The 14,014-nt window shown below is 45.1% G+C and overlaps 1 protein-coding gene across 3 annotated transcripts in view; it reads right to left on the bottom strand.

Moving 5' to 3' along the window:
• DDX46 (DEAD-box helicase 46) overlaps positions 1-12,921 on the bottom strand; it is a 37,163-nt gene extending 24,242 nt beyond the window's left edge. For 2 of the 3 annotated variants that reach the window (XM_024205811.2, XM_024205813.2), the window contains exons 1-6: positions 12,806-12,921; positions 6,797-6,985; positions 6,248-6,382; positions 2,507-2,603; positions 1,251-1,416; positions 97-248 (exon numbers count right to left, since the gene is read on the bottom strand). In XM_024205811.2, coding sequence (XP_024061579.1) covers positions 97-248; positions 1,251-1,416; positions 2,507-2,603; positions 6,248-6,382; positions 6,797-6,985; positions 12,806-12,822 — 756 coding nt within the window. In that variant the 5' untranslated portion in view covers positions 12,823-12,921. The remainder of the gene's footprint in view (positions 1-96; positions 249-1,250; positions 1,417-2,506; positions 2,604-6,247; positions 6,383-6,796; positions 6,986-12,805) is intronic. The other variant, XM_024205812.2, reaches the window with a different exon arrangement.
• Positions 12,922-14,014: the final 1,093 nt, after the last annotated feature.

Raw genomic sequence — 14,014 nt, 5'->3', positions numbered from 1 at the left:
TTCCATCTTAACATGTGCTCTTCAATATCATTTTTCCTATATTAAAATGCTAACACTACTTAAAAAAAGACAAACAAGACAATCTTAATTTTTTACCTTTTCACTCCCACCTCCACCTTTCACACTTCTCATATTAAACTTCTTGACCTCTTCTTTAACTTCTTCCATATAAGCATCCAGTGGATCTAATTCTTCATCTTCAATCTCATCTGCTTCTTTTTCCCCTTCTGCAGTCTCCTCCTCGTCATCTAGTACATGACAGAGAAATGTTTTTGTTTAAAAAAAAAATTGTGCTTATGAATTCCAAAATCCTTGTTTTTTCCTGCTTTTAGTACAATGCAGGTGTACAGAACCCTGAAAAATGTTTACAAAGCACATACAAATGGGGGGACACTATATTGTAAACTTACAGAACAAAGGTGAAGAACACCATGAGGATAGGAATACACCCCTTCCCCAGGACTGGAGCCAGCCATGGGGGAAGAAGAGTATCTGGGAGCAGAAGGGATGGGGATCTTCTTATGATGTCTAAGGGTTTAGTCACCAGTCAGAGAAACCCTGGAATCAAAGGCCACCGTTCCCCATTGACACCACATGGGCACTCTCCCTTCCCCTTGGAGACGGAATGTTCCCTGAAAGAAGACAGACTAAATCTGGAGATGCCAGGGGAGCCAGCATGCTCCCGCAGCCTGCAGAAGCTCCTCTAATGCCAAGAGTGGTCATTTTAGAAGACTTCTCCTCTCTTGGGGAGATGTGAGGATGGAGATTCTCCACAAGGGGTATGAGGAACTGGTTGTATTGAGAGAGGTCATCAATAAATGGGAAATTTACCTAGTATTTTAGTGGGTACAAAATAGCAGTTACGGGTTGCCGGAAAAGAATTGGGTCCACAAAAATGTCCAAAGCCTAGGTGAAAATTTTTTAAAAACTGGGACTGAAGTAAGAGGGAGAAGAAAAGAGTTTAAACATATGTTGATAAACTACCATTATGTCCCCATAACTGACCTGAATAACTGCAAAGCATTATTACTGTATCATTTGTCCTCTCTTTCTCTTAATCCCCCACCAGGTGCTCTCACTTGTGTCTTAAGCTGTTTGGGACCATGAACAAGTCTAGATTTCATAATTTTACATTTCATTGAAAAATAATTTAAATTTTAAAATCAAAGACGGTAATTAAAAGCTGTGTTTATCACTACAAAATGAAGCAATTATCTGTTAATTGTTATATAAAAATATTAAGGAAATACCATCATCATCTTCTAAGCTCCATTTTTTCCCTTGTTTCATCTCTTCAATTTCTTTTTTCAGTTCTCCTATGTTTTCCATAGCCTTCTTGCGCTGTTCTTCCCTCCATTTCTCCACTCTCTCTTTTCGTTTTCTCATTTCCTCCTCTAGTTTGTTCTGATCAAAGTTCTATGAGAACAAACAACCAAACTAAAAAGTTATGAATTATTGGCCTGCCTCTGCACTTCTCTAGACAAACTCCTCTTTCAAATCTATGGGAGTTTTGTCTGAGGATTGCCTAATAAAAACATATTGCAATACAAGTTTAACTTAATCTATCTCAGGTACATTCTGTAGTGACACCAACTACTATACTTGCATGAGTGAGGTGACTGTAAAATAAAGTGAAATGTAGTTATCTGCCTTGCATCCAATGCCAGAACTTGGTCCTAGGGATCTACATTTCTAAACAAATACTCCTAAACACGGCAAACTTTCCTCACCCTCATAGGGAAAGTATACAACAGCAATGATTCTCAACCTTTTTTTGGTGTGTGACCCTGAAAAGCCACCTTGCAACTCACTATTTCCCCAAATGATTTGTGTCAGAGAAACAAGCTATGAGTGGTTATGACCAAGGAGTGCTGGTTGAGGGTGCATGCGTTGTTGACTGGGTTTGATGAGGATGTTGGTTTGGTGGCCTGTTGCTGACTCCTGCCAGACTGGAGGATTGCTCATGAAGTACTGCTTCCCCTGCCCCAGAGCCAAGCATTGTCTGTGTGTTGGAGTGCTACTCTGGAACTGGGGGAAGCAGAGGCAAAAACAGAGGAAGCAAACTGCTCCTTCCCTTTCTTCCCCTGACTCCTGCTAGGTTCTAGTGACCAAAGGATGTTTTCTACATAAAAATGTATTTAGAAAGCACTTGACCTGAAGTAAGATTTTACACGTTTCCAAATCATCTAACCCCCCACATCCAGCAATCACTGACGTGACAAGTGACTGCTCACTATCCGCCTGAGGTTTGCATTCTACACGTTGAGAAGTCCTGCATTAAGGGAAGAATGTTTCTTCTGTCAAGTGGTAGAAGCATACCCATTGTAACAGAAGTCTGTGCTATCTGAAGTCCGTGCTATACGAAGTCCAGATGTAAAAAAGGGATTATCTAAGGTGATTTTTTAAAAGTACAGTAAACTATATCTAAATTTATTTTAGAACTTTATCATTTGTAAGAGCTAATGTTTAACTGATACAATCTTCTCTCATTGGTCAGTATACATACACTAACATCTTTATCCTTTTCTTCCTCTTTCTCTTCTTTCTCTTTTTTCTTTTCTTTGGAAACTTCCACACCTTCTGTCTTTTCTTTAGACCTTGATCTGAAAGGTAAGATCAAAAATGTATGTACCGCATGTCTGTTCTGAACAGACTGTTCCAGCTTTTCTTGGGAAAGATGTGTGTGTGCTGGAAGAAAATGTCATTCACACATTTTTTAAATATCTTGCAGAGTATATTCACTTCCCAGAGAATCTCTTCATTTCATGGACATATTTCCTAGAACTACCAGAGATGCAAAAATCTATTAGGACACACTGATTCATATGCTCTAGTTCTGTTGTTCTCATTTTTTTATGGGAGGAAGTTGCAGACTTCATTTCCAGAAATACTTAGAACTGATACTCTCATGGTTCCAGAGTTTATTTTACAACACCTTGAAAATAGCTGTTGGAATAGAGATACTCAGAAATTCTTGTCTTTTGCACTTCTAATATCAAAGTGATCTAGCACCTTGCCTTGTAAGTCTGAGTGCCCCTGGAGGATTTAACTACTGGCTGAAAAACATAAGAACACCTCCTGTCAGGAAAGGCTACCTATATAACTTGATCTAAAACCCATTCACATTTATTATAGACTTTACTATTCCTACCCCCTCTAATAATAATAAAAAAAAATATATAGATGCATCCAACCTAAACATGTGTGGCTAACCCATGATAATACATTTAAAATTCACTTTTCAGCTGAAAGGGGGAAAAAAACGTATTAAGCTTTTTTCATAGCCCATAGGGCTATTTTAATGCAAACCATGTGTTTATTTTACAAGATGTTATATCATTCCAACTTCTCAGAATATAATTTCCATGATGTTTTAATTAAGGCCCTGGGATAGTCACCAACCTCCTTATTCCATATACACCTTAATATTACAGTTTACCCATACAGTACTGCTTTTCTTTAAACTGTGCAACTTCATTGTCTATTTGTGATTATAATTGAAAATTCAGTTTAAAATGTATTTAGAAAGCACTTGACCTGAAGTAAGATTTTACACATTTCTAAATTCAACATTAAAAGGACCTCAAACTACACCTTTTTGTTACTAGTCATCTTATTTGATCGTAAACTCATACAGGTAGGGACCTTGTCTACTCCATGTTCTCTACAATGCTGAGCACGCTGACAGTATTCAACAAACAACACAGATAAGAAGTGATGGCATGGTATAAGCATATTTCATGGATTTCTTTGAAGTGTTATACTATGCACTTTATCTGTTAACATGAATATTAAAGAAATCTTGGCTATGAATCCACTGTAGCCATGCTACTTTTTTTTTTTTAAAAGAACATGAATCATTTAATTTCTTTGAAGATGTGTGCACATGTGTGGGACGGGCGGGCAGGGACTTAGTGCACCATTTGGAAACCATGCACAAAAGTGACTTTAGTAAGAGAAAAGTCAGCTTACTGTCATCCAACAATTTAAAGCAGTTTATAACTACTAATTAAGTCTCATAAAACCCTCTGAATTGTAATATAGTAATATTAAACAAAGGTTCAAAGACTTTAAGTGACTTGGCAGAGGACACCCAATAAGTTCATGGCAGAGCCAGCAATACAACCCACAGCCCTGGAGAGCACCACTTCCCAGATGAAGTTGGCACCTGGCATGGGGCAAACACTTGTTACAAGAAGGTCTGCTGCCTACATAGGTTTTGGAGGACATTAATATATTAAAATTATTTAAAATAAGTCTTGTGATAAGAACAATGAATGACACCATCACTCAATTTTCTAAGAGGCATTACGTGATTTAGCCACAGTATTTTCAACAAGAGTTACATTTTCAACACACTGCATGAGTGTCAGCTGTGCTAGAGATCACCTTTAACACATCCTTTCCACAGAGGTGTGACCACAAAACATCACTTACTGATCCTAGACCCTGAAGTAACTATGATTTAAAGATATTAGACTAAAGGGTCAGTGTGAATTTTTTTTTTTTTTTGGGTAGGTGTCACTAGCTTAACTTTAAATTTACGTGTATTCAGGTCTTTTCCTGAATTACTGAAATAGAAATATTCCTCCAGTGAATGTAAAACAGCATTTCTAGAACTTAAAATATTGTTTTATTGCTTCCTTATATTCTTCTGTCTGGCTGCATCCATCTGTTGTCTCGTCTTACACTTAGACTGTCAGCTCTTTGCGACGAGAACTGTCTCTTTGCTCTGTATTAGTACAGCACCTAGCACAATGGGGTCCTGGTCCATGACTAGAGTTCCTATGTACTATGCTAATACAAATAATAATAAATAAAATATAGGATATGTAGCTACTTAGATCTATAAAAGAGTTTTTAAGCAATGGGAACAAACCATAAGGTTTAGGTAGTACATGTGCACTCACTGAATATTCTCCTTCTTCTAAAAGCCAGAGCTGTGCATGGTTTTCCTGACTTATTGCCTCCAGGCCTTAATATCAAGTGCAATATTTAAATACATATGAGGAGTTTTTAAAACCACACACGTTGCATTGAGCGGGGCTACTTCGCAAATAGTGAAACAAACTAAGCCATTCAGTATGTGTTTGCTATTGAACGCAGGCTCACAGAAATCAAGAACAAAGGGTACTATTTTAAACAACATTTTGTATTGGCTACTCTTCCTCGAAATTGCTTATTGTGTTCAAGGTCAAAACCACTTATGAGATATAAAAAGTGCTGCATTTTCTAAATATTATTAAAATAATGGAGGATATCAAATAAAGCTACATACTCAAATACAAGTCAAGTACATGTTACAATGATCTCAGTTGAAACAAACTAAGATCAACATCTAAAGATAAGCCTTTTTACCAAAATCTATTCAGACTTTCCAGAAAGTTTGTTTTATTCTCCTACGGGGATGGAGAACTTTACAAAAAAAAAAAAAAAAAAAGTGGACAAACATCCAGCAGGGAGAATGTGAGAGTGAACTCCTGTCTCTAGGGTTGAAAGATTAACCTAATGTTTGATCTAGCTACAATTTGAGCATTTTGAATTTGAGCAAAATTCTGCAATGCTGAAAGTTAATCATCTGGAAAATGATGATCCAGGAACAGGCATAAATAGCCTAAGATGCTGATGAGGCATTCTGTGCACGTACAAAACAAGCACAACTACATTTTCACAAACGCAGAGAGTGACGATGACAAGGGATGTAGCATAAAAAGGGGTTGCAGTTAGACATGTAAATAGCATGTACAAAAAGTAACCATGTAACCTATTAAAATTCGATCGGTTAAAAGGTTAAACGTTTAGCTGGGGAATTAAGGGTGAGGGGGGTTCTGCAGTACCCCCACGTTTGGGGCCCCGCTGGCGCCCGGTGCACTTGGGGTCCTGCCCGGCCACTGGGCGCACGGGACAGCAGCAGAGTTTAATTGTTAACTGGAACCGATAACCATCAAGCTCATGGTTAAACTTTTACATCCCTAGTTACACTCAAGCTACTTGGGTGAGAAAACCAACATTATTTTGCAAATGTGCGCACACACACACGAAAAAGCCTTAGTATGCTAAGGAACATGGTGAGGAATATTTTTATTCCTGAAAAAAAAAGATTCACAGAAATACTGGAAAACCAGTTTAATATCTGATAAATCTATCTGGCAACTATATCCAGTCCCCGTATAGGAAGAGACTATAATCTATAAATCTTCCCATGTCTAGTTACTAACATATTAATCACAGCTGTGAATGAGAGTACCTGTTTTCTGTTTTCTTGTTCTTGTTAGGACTGGTGGACCGGGACCGTCTACTTCTGCTTCTGGACCGTTTCCTCTCTCGACTGCGTGATCTTCTTCTCTCTCTGCTCCGTTCCCTCTCTCTGCTTCTTGAACGTCTGCCACAGAAGCAGAATTAACTTATTTAGTATTCTGCACTTATGGCCATTATTTTAAAATATAAGAGTATATGAAAACTGAGAAGTTTTGGTTTGGGGGGTTTAACATAAATTGGTCTATTAACATAGGAAAAAAAACAATCTTCAGCAAAAATCTGCAAAAGGAAGCCAAGAGCCATTAAGGCTATGGAGAGGGTTACCAAATCCGAATTACGGCAGCTTACCACAGCCAAAATTGAAATCAAGTTAAGTATACTATGTACTACTTTACCTAAGTAAAACCTATTACAAAAGGCGGATACCAATCGTACAGAGAGGAACATCAGATATTCATAAAAAGATAGCCCAGATTGAGTCAAGTCAAATCTTATTTTCGAAGAACACATACATTTCCTGAGACTTTGCAACTCATACCTCAGGCGCTTCCTGTCCCGTGACCGAGATCTCCTCTTGTCCCTGCTGCGTGACCTCTCACGCCTGCGTTCTCGATCTCTACTTCTAGAACGTCTGTCTTCTCCACGTTTTGTTCTTTTGTCAGCTGGAGATCGACTTCTAGAGCGGCTACCAGAACGTCCACGTGATGTGGAGCGCTTCCGATAATGTCTGTGTAGTTGCAAATTCACAATAAGAGAGTCAAGATGTACAGGAAAACACTTTGCAGTGTAAAGGTACCTGAATCACATTTAGAACAGAAACCATAAAAAGGAAAGACCAGATTTTTTTTTTTTTTTTTTTTTAGATTTTAAGAATACAAAGTGGTTTGAGCATTGGCCTGCTAAACCCAGGGTTGTGAGTTCAATCCTTGAAGGGGCCATTTGGGGCAAAAATCTGTATAGGGATTAGTCCTGCTTTGAGCAGGGGGTTGGATTAGATGACCTCCTGAGGTCCCTTCCAACCCTGATATTCTAGGATTCTTTCCTGGTCTTGCATAACTGAATTAGTACACACACATACGCACCTGAGACACTGAAGTTAGCTGGATTACTTTGCTATATATCATTGAAAGAGCCCTAGTGAGGTCACACCACGAGAGGAAAGCTTTGTGATAGCATCAGAATTCCAAGAGGCATTTACTATTTAGTAATCCATCAATTTTTATATGCAGGAAAAAGATTAAAACTGCATGTGAAGATGTCTCATAGGGCAGTCTGCCTCAGTTTATATCTCAGTTCCAAAAAGATACTATCAAACTCCATTCAAAAAACTGTGTGCAAGCATGAGCCTGTGTGGAGTAATGGAAAGGGCACTGGACTGGTAGTCAGGAGACTTAGATTTTCTTCCCAGCTCTATACCAGACACCTCTGTGTTCCTGGGGAACCAGGGTGCAGTATCCAGCCGGACTCATGAAAGACACCCCCTCCCCCAGCCTCTGCTTAAACCAAAACCCATCAGAAGAAGAAAACTTGCAGAGAGCAGTGAAGGGCGTTGGGAGACACACCTAGACCCCTCCTGACAAGGGTGACAAGATTAAGACATCTCCATTAGCATACAGAATGGAGAGCAGAGAACCACACTAAATTCTGGGACCAGAAAAAGCAGGGAAGCACTGCATCCTGGGAATCTCTGCTCCAGATGCTAATGAACCTACGCCTGCACACACACCCAGCTCAGCAATTATCAGACCAATTCTAGTAATGAATCCTTAATTGATATCCAAATACTGAAGCAGCCTAGTTGCATTGTGAGCTCCCTGGAAGAAACCACCACCCATAGCCAAGAGTGATCAGATCCTATTGTCTAGTCTAAAGAAAACCCGTGAGAGTCGTCGGTTTACCTATAAACAAATCTAGTGTTCTCCCTTGAACCATTGTATTTTCTCTACAAAAATCCCTACTCACCCTCTAGTCAGGGTTCTGATGCTTAGATCCAAACTATGCATCAGTTCCACTGGAACTCCATCTTCTGACTGATCGTGCTGGGGGCTCTGCCTGTCTCCAGCATTCAGGATCCTCAGCTACCACCATCACCTGGGAACCCCAACCAGTTCAAGCCTCATGGAGTGGGTGAGATCACCCCTTCTTTCTCTCTCTCTGTTTTCCTTTCTACCTTAGGTATTAATCTTTAATCATGTATGTTAGGTTGGTTTAGTCCTCCTTGTGTAGTTATCACTATTATTCAATAAATAACTTCTATGGTTAAGTTGGTTGCTTCTCTCTCTCTTACTGAACTTTACTCGTTTGTGTTTTTAGCTTCCCCCATTCACTCTACAGCAACGCTTCTTTTACCTAAGCTAAAGATCCCTGCAGCACCCAAAATACTGTGGGGTTTGCTCATCAAGTAGGTTACTGCCAGTACAATTGTGTTGGGGGAGTGGGGATAGGGACGTGCTGAATTTGGGACGCATAAGGGTAAAAGCTTGAAAGTGCTGCTTGACCCAGTCCATGGAGCCCAGGGGCATATAAGGAGAGACAGCTTGAAAGTGCTGCTTCCTCCAGCCCAGTGAGTCCAGAGACATACAAGGGGTCAGCTTGATAGTGCTGATTGACCTGGTCCACTCAGACTTGCTCTGTTAATGTACGGGTGGGGGTGTGGGTGTTCATCCGGTTCTGGAGCGGGTGTAACCCAGGGACCCTAGGTTCTGCAGGATAGCTCCATTGGGACGGGACTTGCAGAAGGGAGAAGTAAAGCTCCATATGAAAACACAAGTAGTACATTGACAGGATTACAGAACCCCCTTCCCCAGAGGAGTAACCCAAATAAATGAGCATACCCCAAAGTAATGGGCACATCTGGTAACAACATGCTGTGTGACCTTAAGCAAGCCACTTCTTCACTTCTCTGAGCCTCTGTATTCCCCTCCAACCTTTTGTCAGTTCTGTCTATTTAGACTGTAAGCTCTTTGGGAAAAAGACTGTCCCACCAGACATTTGTGCAATTTGTATCGGGGCTTGGATCTTGGCTGGGCCTGTAAGTGCTTCTCTTATAAAAATCACATGTGGCCACAGAGCACATTTCAAGTTGGCAGCACTATCAACAAAGGATACAAACTGTAATGAGCAGAGGAGTCCATGACAAGCATCTTTTATCTTAGGATTCAAAAATGCTCAAACTTTATAAACTTATACCTTTAACAGACAGGAATAATTGAATCCATCACAGAAATGCAGATACCTCTGAGTGGAACATAATGTGTAAACACCACATTAACATTAGACAACAATTCAAGACAAAAAATGAAGACCTGAAACAGCAGGGATAATTTACATACACAGCATCTCACTAACTGAGGTGGAATTTTCTCAGGACACAGAGATTAACAATCAGCTATCAGGGAACTAGGGGTATGTCTCCACTATGGCGACTATATCAGTACAGCTATGTTTATGCTGCGAGGGCTGTGCCAATGCAGCCTACATCAACAGTAGAGGTTTTTCTGTCAGTGTAAGAGACACACCCCAAATTACATTAGCTGCGCTGATGACATTCTTCTGTCACCATTGCTGTGTCTACACTGAGGGTTATGTCGGCATAGTTATTTCGGTCAGGGGTATGGTTTTTTCAGATCTCAGAACAATGTAGCTATGCCAATATAACTTACAAGAGTAAACCAAGCCGAGGAGCCATGAGACGTAGGCTATGCCTACACTATAGGCTTCTGCCAGCACAGAGGTATGATCCCAGACCAACACAGCTGTGTCAGCAAAAGATTTTAGTGTAGACACAATTATACTGGCAAATCTGTACTTTTATTGGTTTCGCTTCGGGGAGGAGATTACAACAAGCATGAAAGCTCATACTAGTAACAGCGCTTTGCCGATATAAGTAGATAATGTTTTCACCCCTCAGCTCACAGAGAGCCGAGAAGCAAAACACTCTGCCAGTACAGTATGTGAATATAGCACTCATAGACTTTAAGGTCAGAAGGGACCATTATGATCATCTAGGCCACAGAATCTCACCCACCGACTCCTGTAACAAACCCCTATCCTATGTCTGAGTTACTGAAGTCCTCAAATCGTGGTTTGAAGACCACAAGGTGCAGAGAATCCTCCAGCAAGTGACCCGTGCTCACTCCTAGTATAGATATGGTTTTAGGATTAATCGCATGGATTTGCTGTGTCCCCTTGAGAACCTCAGTTTTGGCACCTGCAAAGGAGTAATATCTATCTATTTCACATGTAAAGCACTAAGTATTATTATTTAAAGAGATCCGATAGCTCACAGTGCAACAAAGTATGGTAGAAGCAGCAATGGAAGCCACATGGTTCTGAAGGAAGCTACTGAAACGACTACTCTGATGAGAAAAGGACAAAGCAAAGAGTCCAGAAGCATCCAGTGCAGCCCACCCTCTGCATACACTGCTCATGTCAGAGGTATAATCAGGGCCGGCTCTAGGTTTTTTGCCGCCCCAAGCAAAAAAAAATTTTGGCTGCCCCCCACTCCAGCCCTGGGCTCCCCCCCGCACCCCCCTGCCGCCCCAGCCCTGGGCTCTCCCCCCCCCCCGCACCCCCTGCTGCCCCAGCCTCTCCCTCCCGCCACCTGTACCCTCCTGCTGCCCCAGCCCTGGGTCACTGGTAACTCACTCCCAGGGCGGGTCATCAGCATCCCGCTCATGACACTAGCAGGGGCGGAGGCTGCATCCACCCGACTCCTTCCCGGCGCCCAGGGGGGCCCTGATTCCACCCGCTCCCCTCTCATCTCCAGCCGGTCCGGCGCTGGCAGGGTCGGGGTAAGCAGCGGGGCTCCTGGGCCGCGCCTCAGCCCAGGGTCCCTCGAGCCGGGACTCCTGCCTCCAGGACTGGCAGGGAATTAGGAGTGCAGAGCCGGGGGGGACTGCCTCGGCAGGGGGCTGAGGAGCCGGGGCAGGGCAGCCTCAGAGGGAGCGGCCAGCGGAGAACGGAGCCCCAGAGAGCGGGACGTGGGCCCCACACGGCAGCGCCCCGGGCACCGGTCCCCTCTATGGCCCCGCTGCTGCTCCTGGCCGCCCTGCCGCAGCCCCTGAGCGGCTCGGGCCGCTTCACCCAGCCCCGGCTGCGGCGCTGGGGGGCAGCCACCCTGCGGCACTTGCAGGCGGCTCCATGTGCCCCGCATGGTGGCCCCCAGCCCAAGTGTCCCGTGCTCCACGTGTCGGAGCCTGCCGGATGGCCTGCCCAGGCCCGGCAGCACAAACCACAGCGGCCCCAGGGCACCCCCCGCATACGACGCGCTGCTGCTGCTGGACCCCAGTCTCAGGGCCAGCTTTGGCCACCCGCTGCGGCTCTTCCACCTGGACTTCGGCATCAGCTTGGGGGCAAGGACAGAGTCTACCTGGGGGAGCACCCACAGGGCCAGCCCCTCCCCCCCCCCAAAAAAAGGATGGCCCGAATGCTGCCCCTGCAAATGTGCAGCCCCAAGCACCTGCTTGCTTTGCTGGTGCATAGAGCCAGCCCTGGGTATAATCTCCCAATATAATCCATGGGTATGGCTTGAATTAGGTCAGTTGTGACATGCCTGCCAGTCTGACCCTTCTCTGATGGCACCACTGCATTCCACAGAGTGTGGGTTTTTCTTAATTGAAAAAAAGGTGCACTCATGACATCATGATAACCTACCTCTGTGTAAAATCCTAGTAGAGGCACCACACAAGTAGTTTTTGTCTTGATATAGGCTTGACGTTGTGAGTAACTATATTTCCCCACACCCCACCCCTAGGGCTGACCTTCACCAGCTACATCAAGATAAAAACGGCAATGCCTTGTCTCCACTAGCGTTCAGCGAGATGATGCACTTCATGGACGTGAAAAAACCAGCACAAACCATTCACATATAATACATTTATGGGCTTGAATCCCAACAGTGTTATCCATCATTTTGGTACACGCAGTCTGCTCCCGCTGGGCTGGAGACGAGAACCACCACTTTCTACCCCTTTGTTTGCCCTGAGGACTTGAAGCCAATGCATTCCCCATAGCTTTTCGGGAGACGCCGAGCGGGGTGGGGAGAGAGATAATAACCGGTCGGAGATTGGGGAACATCTGAACAGGCAGCATCAGAGCCATGTGCCCCTGCGATCAGAGCCACTCTCCGTCTCCAAGAACTGGCCCTCGGTCGTGCCGCCGAGCGGAGCCACCTGGAGCGCCGAACAATCGCGTTGCGACACCACCAGGGCGAGCTCCCGCCCCGCCGAGGTGACGCCACCACTCGGGCCTCCGAGCCGCGGACTCCCCGAAGGCCACATGCGGAACCTCTGGAGACAACACCCCGTACGGGGCAGCCCCTCTGGGGTCGGGGGCTCCCTGGGCGCTCCCCCACAGCCTCGGCAACTGCCGGCTTCTCCCTCCAGCCCAGCATCCGGAGGGAGCCCGCTCCCCAGCTCCTTCAGGCCCCGGCCCCCGCTCCTAGGCGAGCCTCCCCTCAGCTCGGTCCCGCCGCGGCCCTTTGTTCCCGTGGCCGGGCTGGGGCCGTCCAGCTCGGGCAGTGGCAGAGCCGCTCCCGCCTCCTCACCTGGACTCTCGGCCCATGGCTGCCCCGGGCCCGAGCGCGCGGAGCGGCGGCGGCCTCTGGGATTCAGCTAGATCCGGGAACCCCTACGCAGCTGCCGCCATTACGAGCCCGTCGCGCGGTGACCAACGAGAGGAAGCAGCGGGAAGCTGCCTGCCCCACTAGTCCCCGGGATACAGCGCACCCTGGCGGCTGGAGGCGGGAAGTGCAGCCTACGCCTCGCGACGGTGGGGGCCTGAGAGAGCCGTGCAAGGAGCGCACTTACACCTTGCTGCACTCAGCAGCATCCCTGCCACGGCGATCAAACCCGGCCCAGCCCAGAGTCCCAAGCAAGGTCCTTTATGGAGGCTGCTGGGAGTTGGAGCAGCAGCTCCAAGAGGGCTCGGGTCGGGTCTGGTCTACACTAGCCTCTTTGGTCAAGTTTCTCATTGTTAGCAATGGCCTGGGTGCACCCGTTGACTGGCCGCCTTCTCAACTAGAGCTGCTTTTAGCAGGGCTAACCAGTGGTGGTTAAAATGGGAGTCGCTGCTCCACACCTGTGCTCCCATTGGTGGAATCAGGGTGGGGGGGGGTCACAGTCTCTGATTCATTTTCCTCCTCTCAAGAATGGCTATCCCCCTCTAAACCCAGAGGCCTTAGGGTATGTCTACACTATGAAATTAGGTAGATTTTATAGAAGTCAATTTTTAGAAATCGATTTTGTACAGTCGATTGTGTATGTCCACACTAAGCGCATTAAGTCGGGGGAGTGTGTCCTCACTACCGTGGCTAGCATCGACTTACAGAGTGGTGCACTGTGGGTAGCTATCCCACAGTTCCCGCAGTCTCTGCTGCCCATTGGAATTCTGGGTTAAGCTCCCAATGCCTGATGGGGCAAAAACATTGTCGCGGGTGGTTTTGGGTACATGTTGTCAGTTGCCCCTCCCTCCATGAAAGCAACGGCAGACAATCGTTTCCTGCCTTTTTTCCTGGGTTTCCCGTGCAGACTCCATATCAGGACAAGCATGGAGCCCACTGAGCTCACCATCACCGCTGCTGTTGCATCAGAGAGGCTTTGAAAACCAGTTTCATGACTGGCCAGGCTTCAGTGTGACAGTTGTGTGTGTTTCTCCTTGATGCAAACCCACCCCCTTTGTTGATTTTAATTCCCTCTAAGCCAACCACACTCCCCTCTTCGAAATAAAGTCACTATTGTTTTAAAACCATGCATTC

Source organism: Terrapene carolina, unplaced genomic scaffold, assembly GCF_002925995.2.
Source record: "Terrapene carolina triunguis isolate 2854851 unplaced genomic scaffold, T_m_triunguis-2.0 Scaffold629, whole genome shotgun sequence".
NCBI classification, from domain to species: Eukaryota; Metazoa; Chordata; order Testudines; family Emydidae; genus Terrapene; species Terrapene triunguis.
Note: the sequence above shows the minus strand (reverse complement) of the source record. Positions and strands in the feature narration are given on the sequence as shown.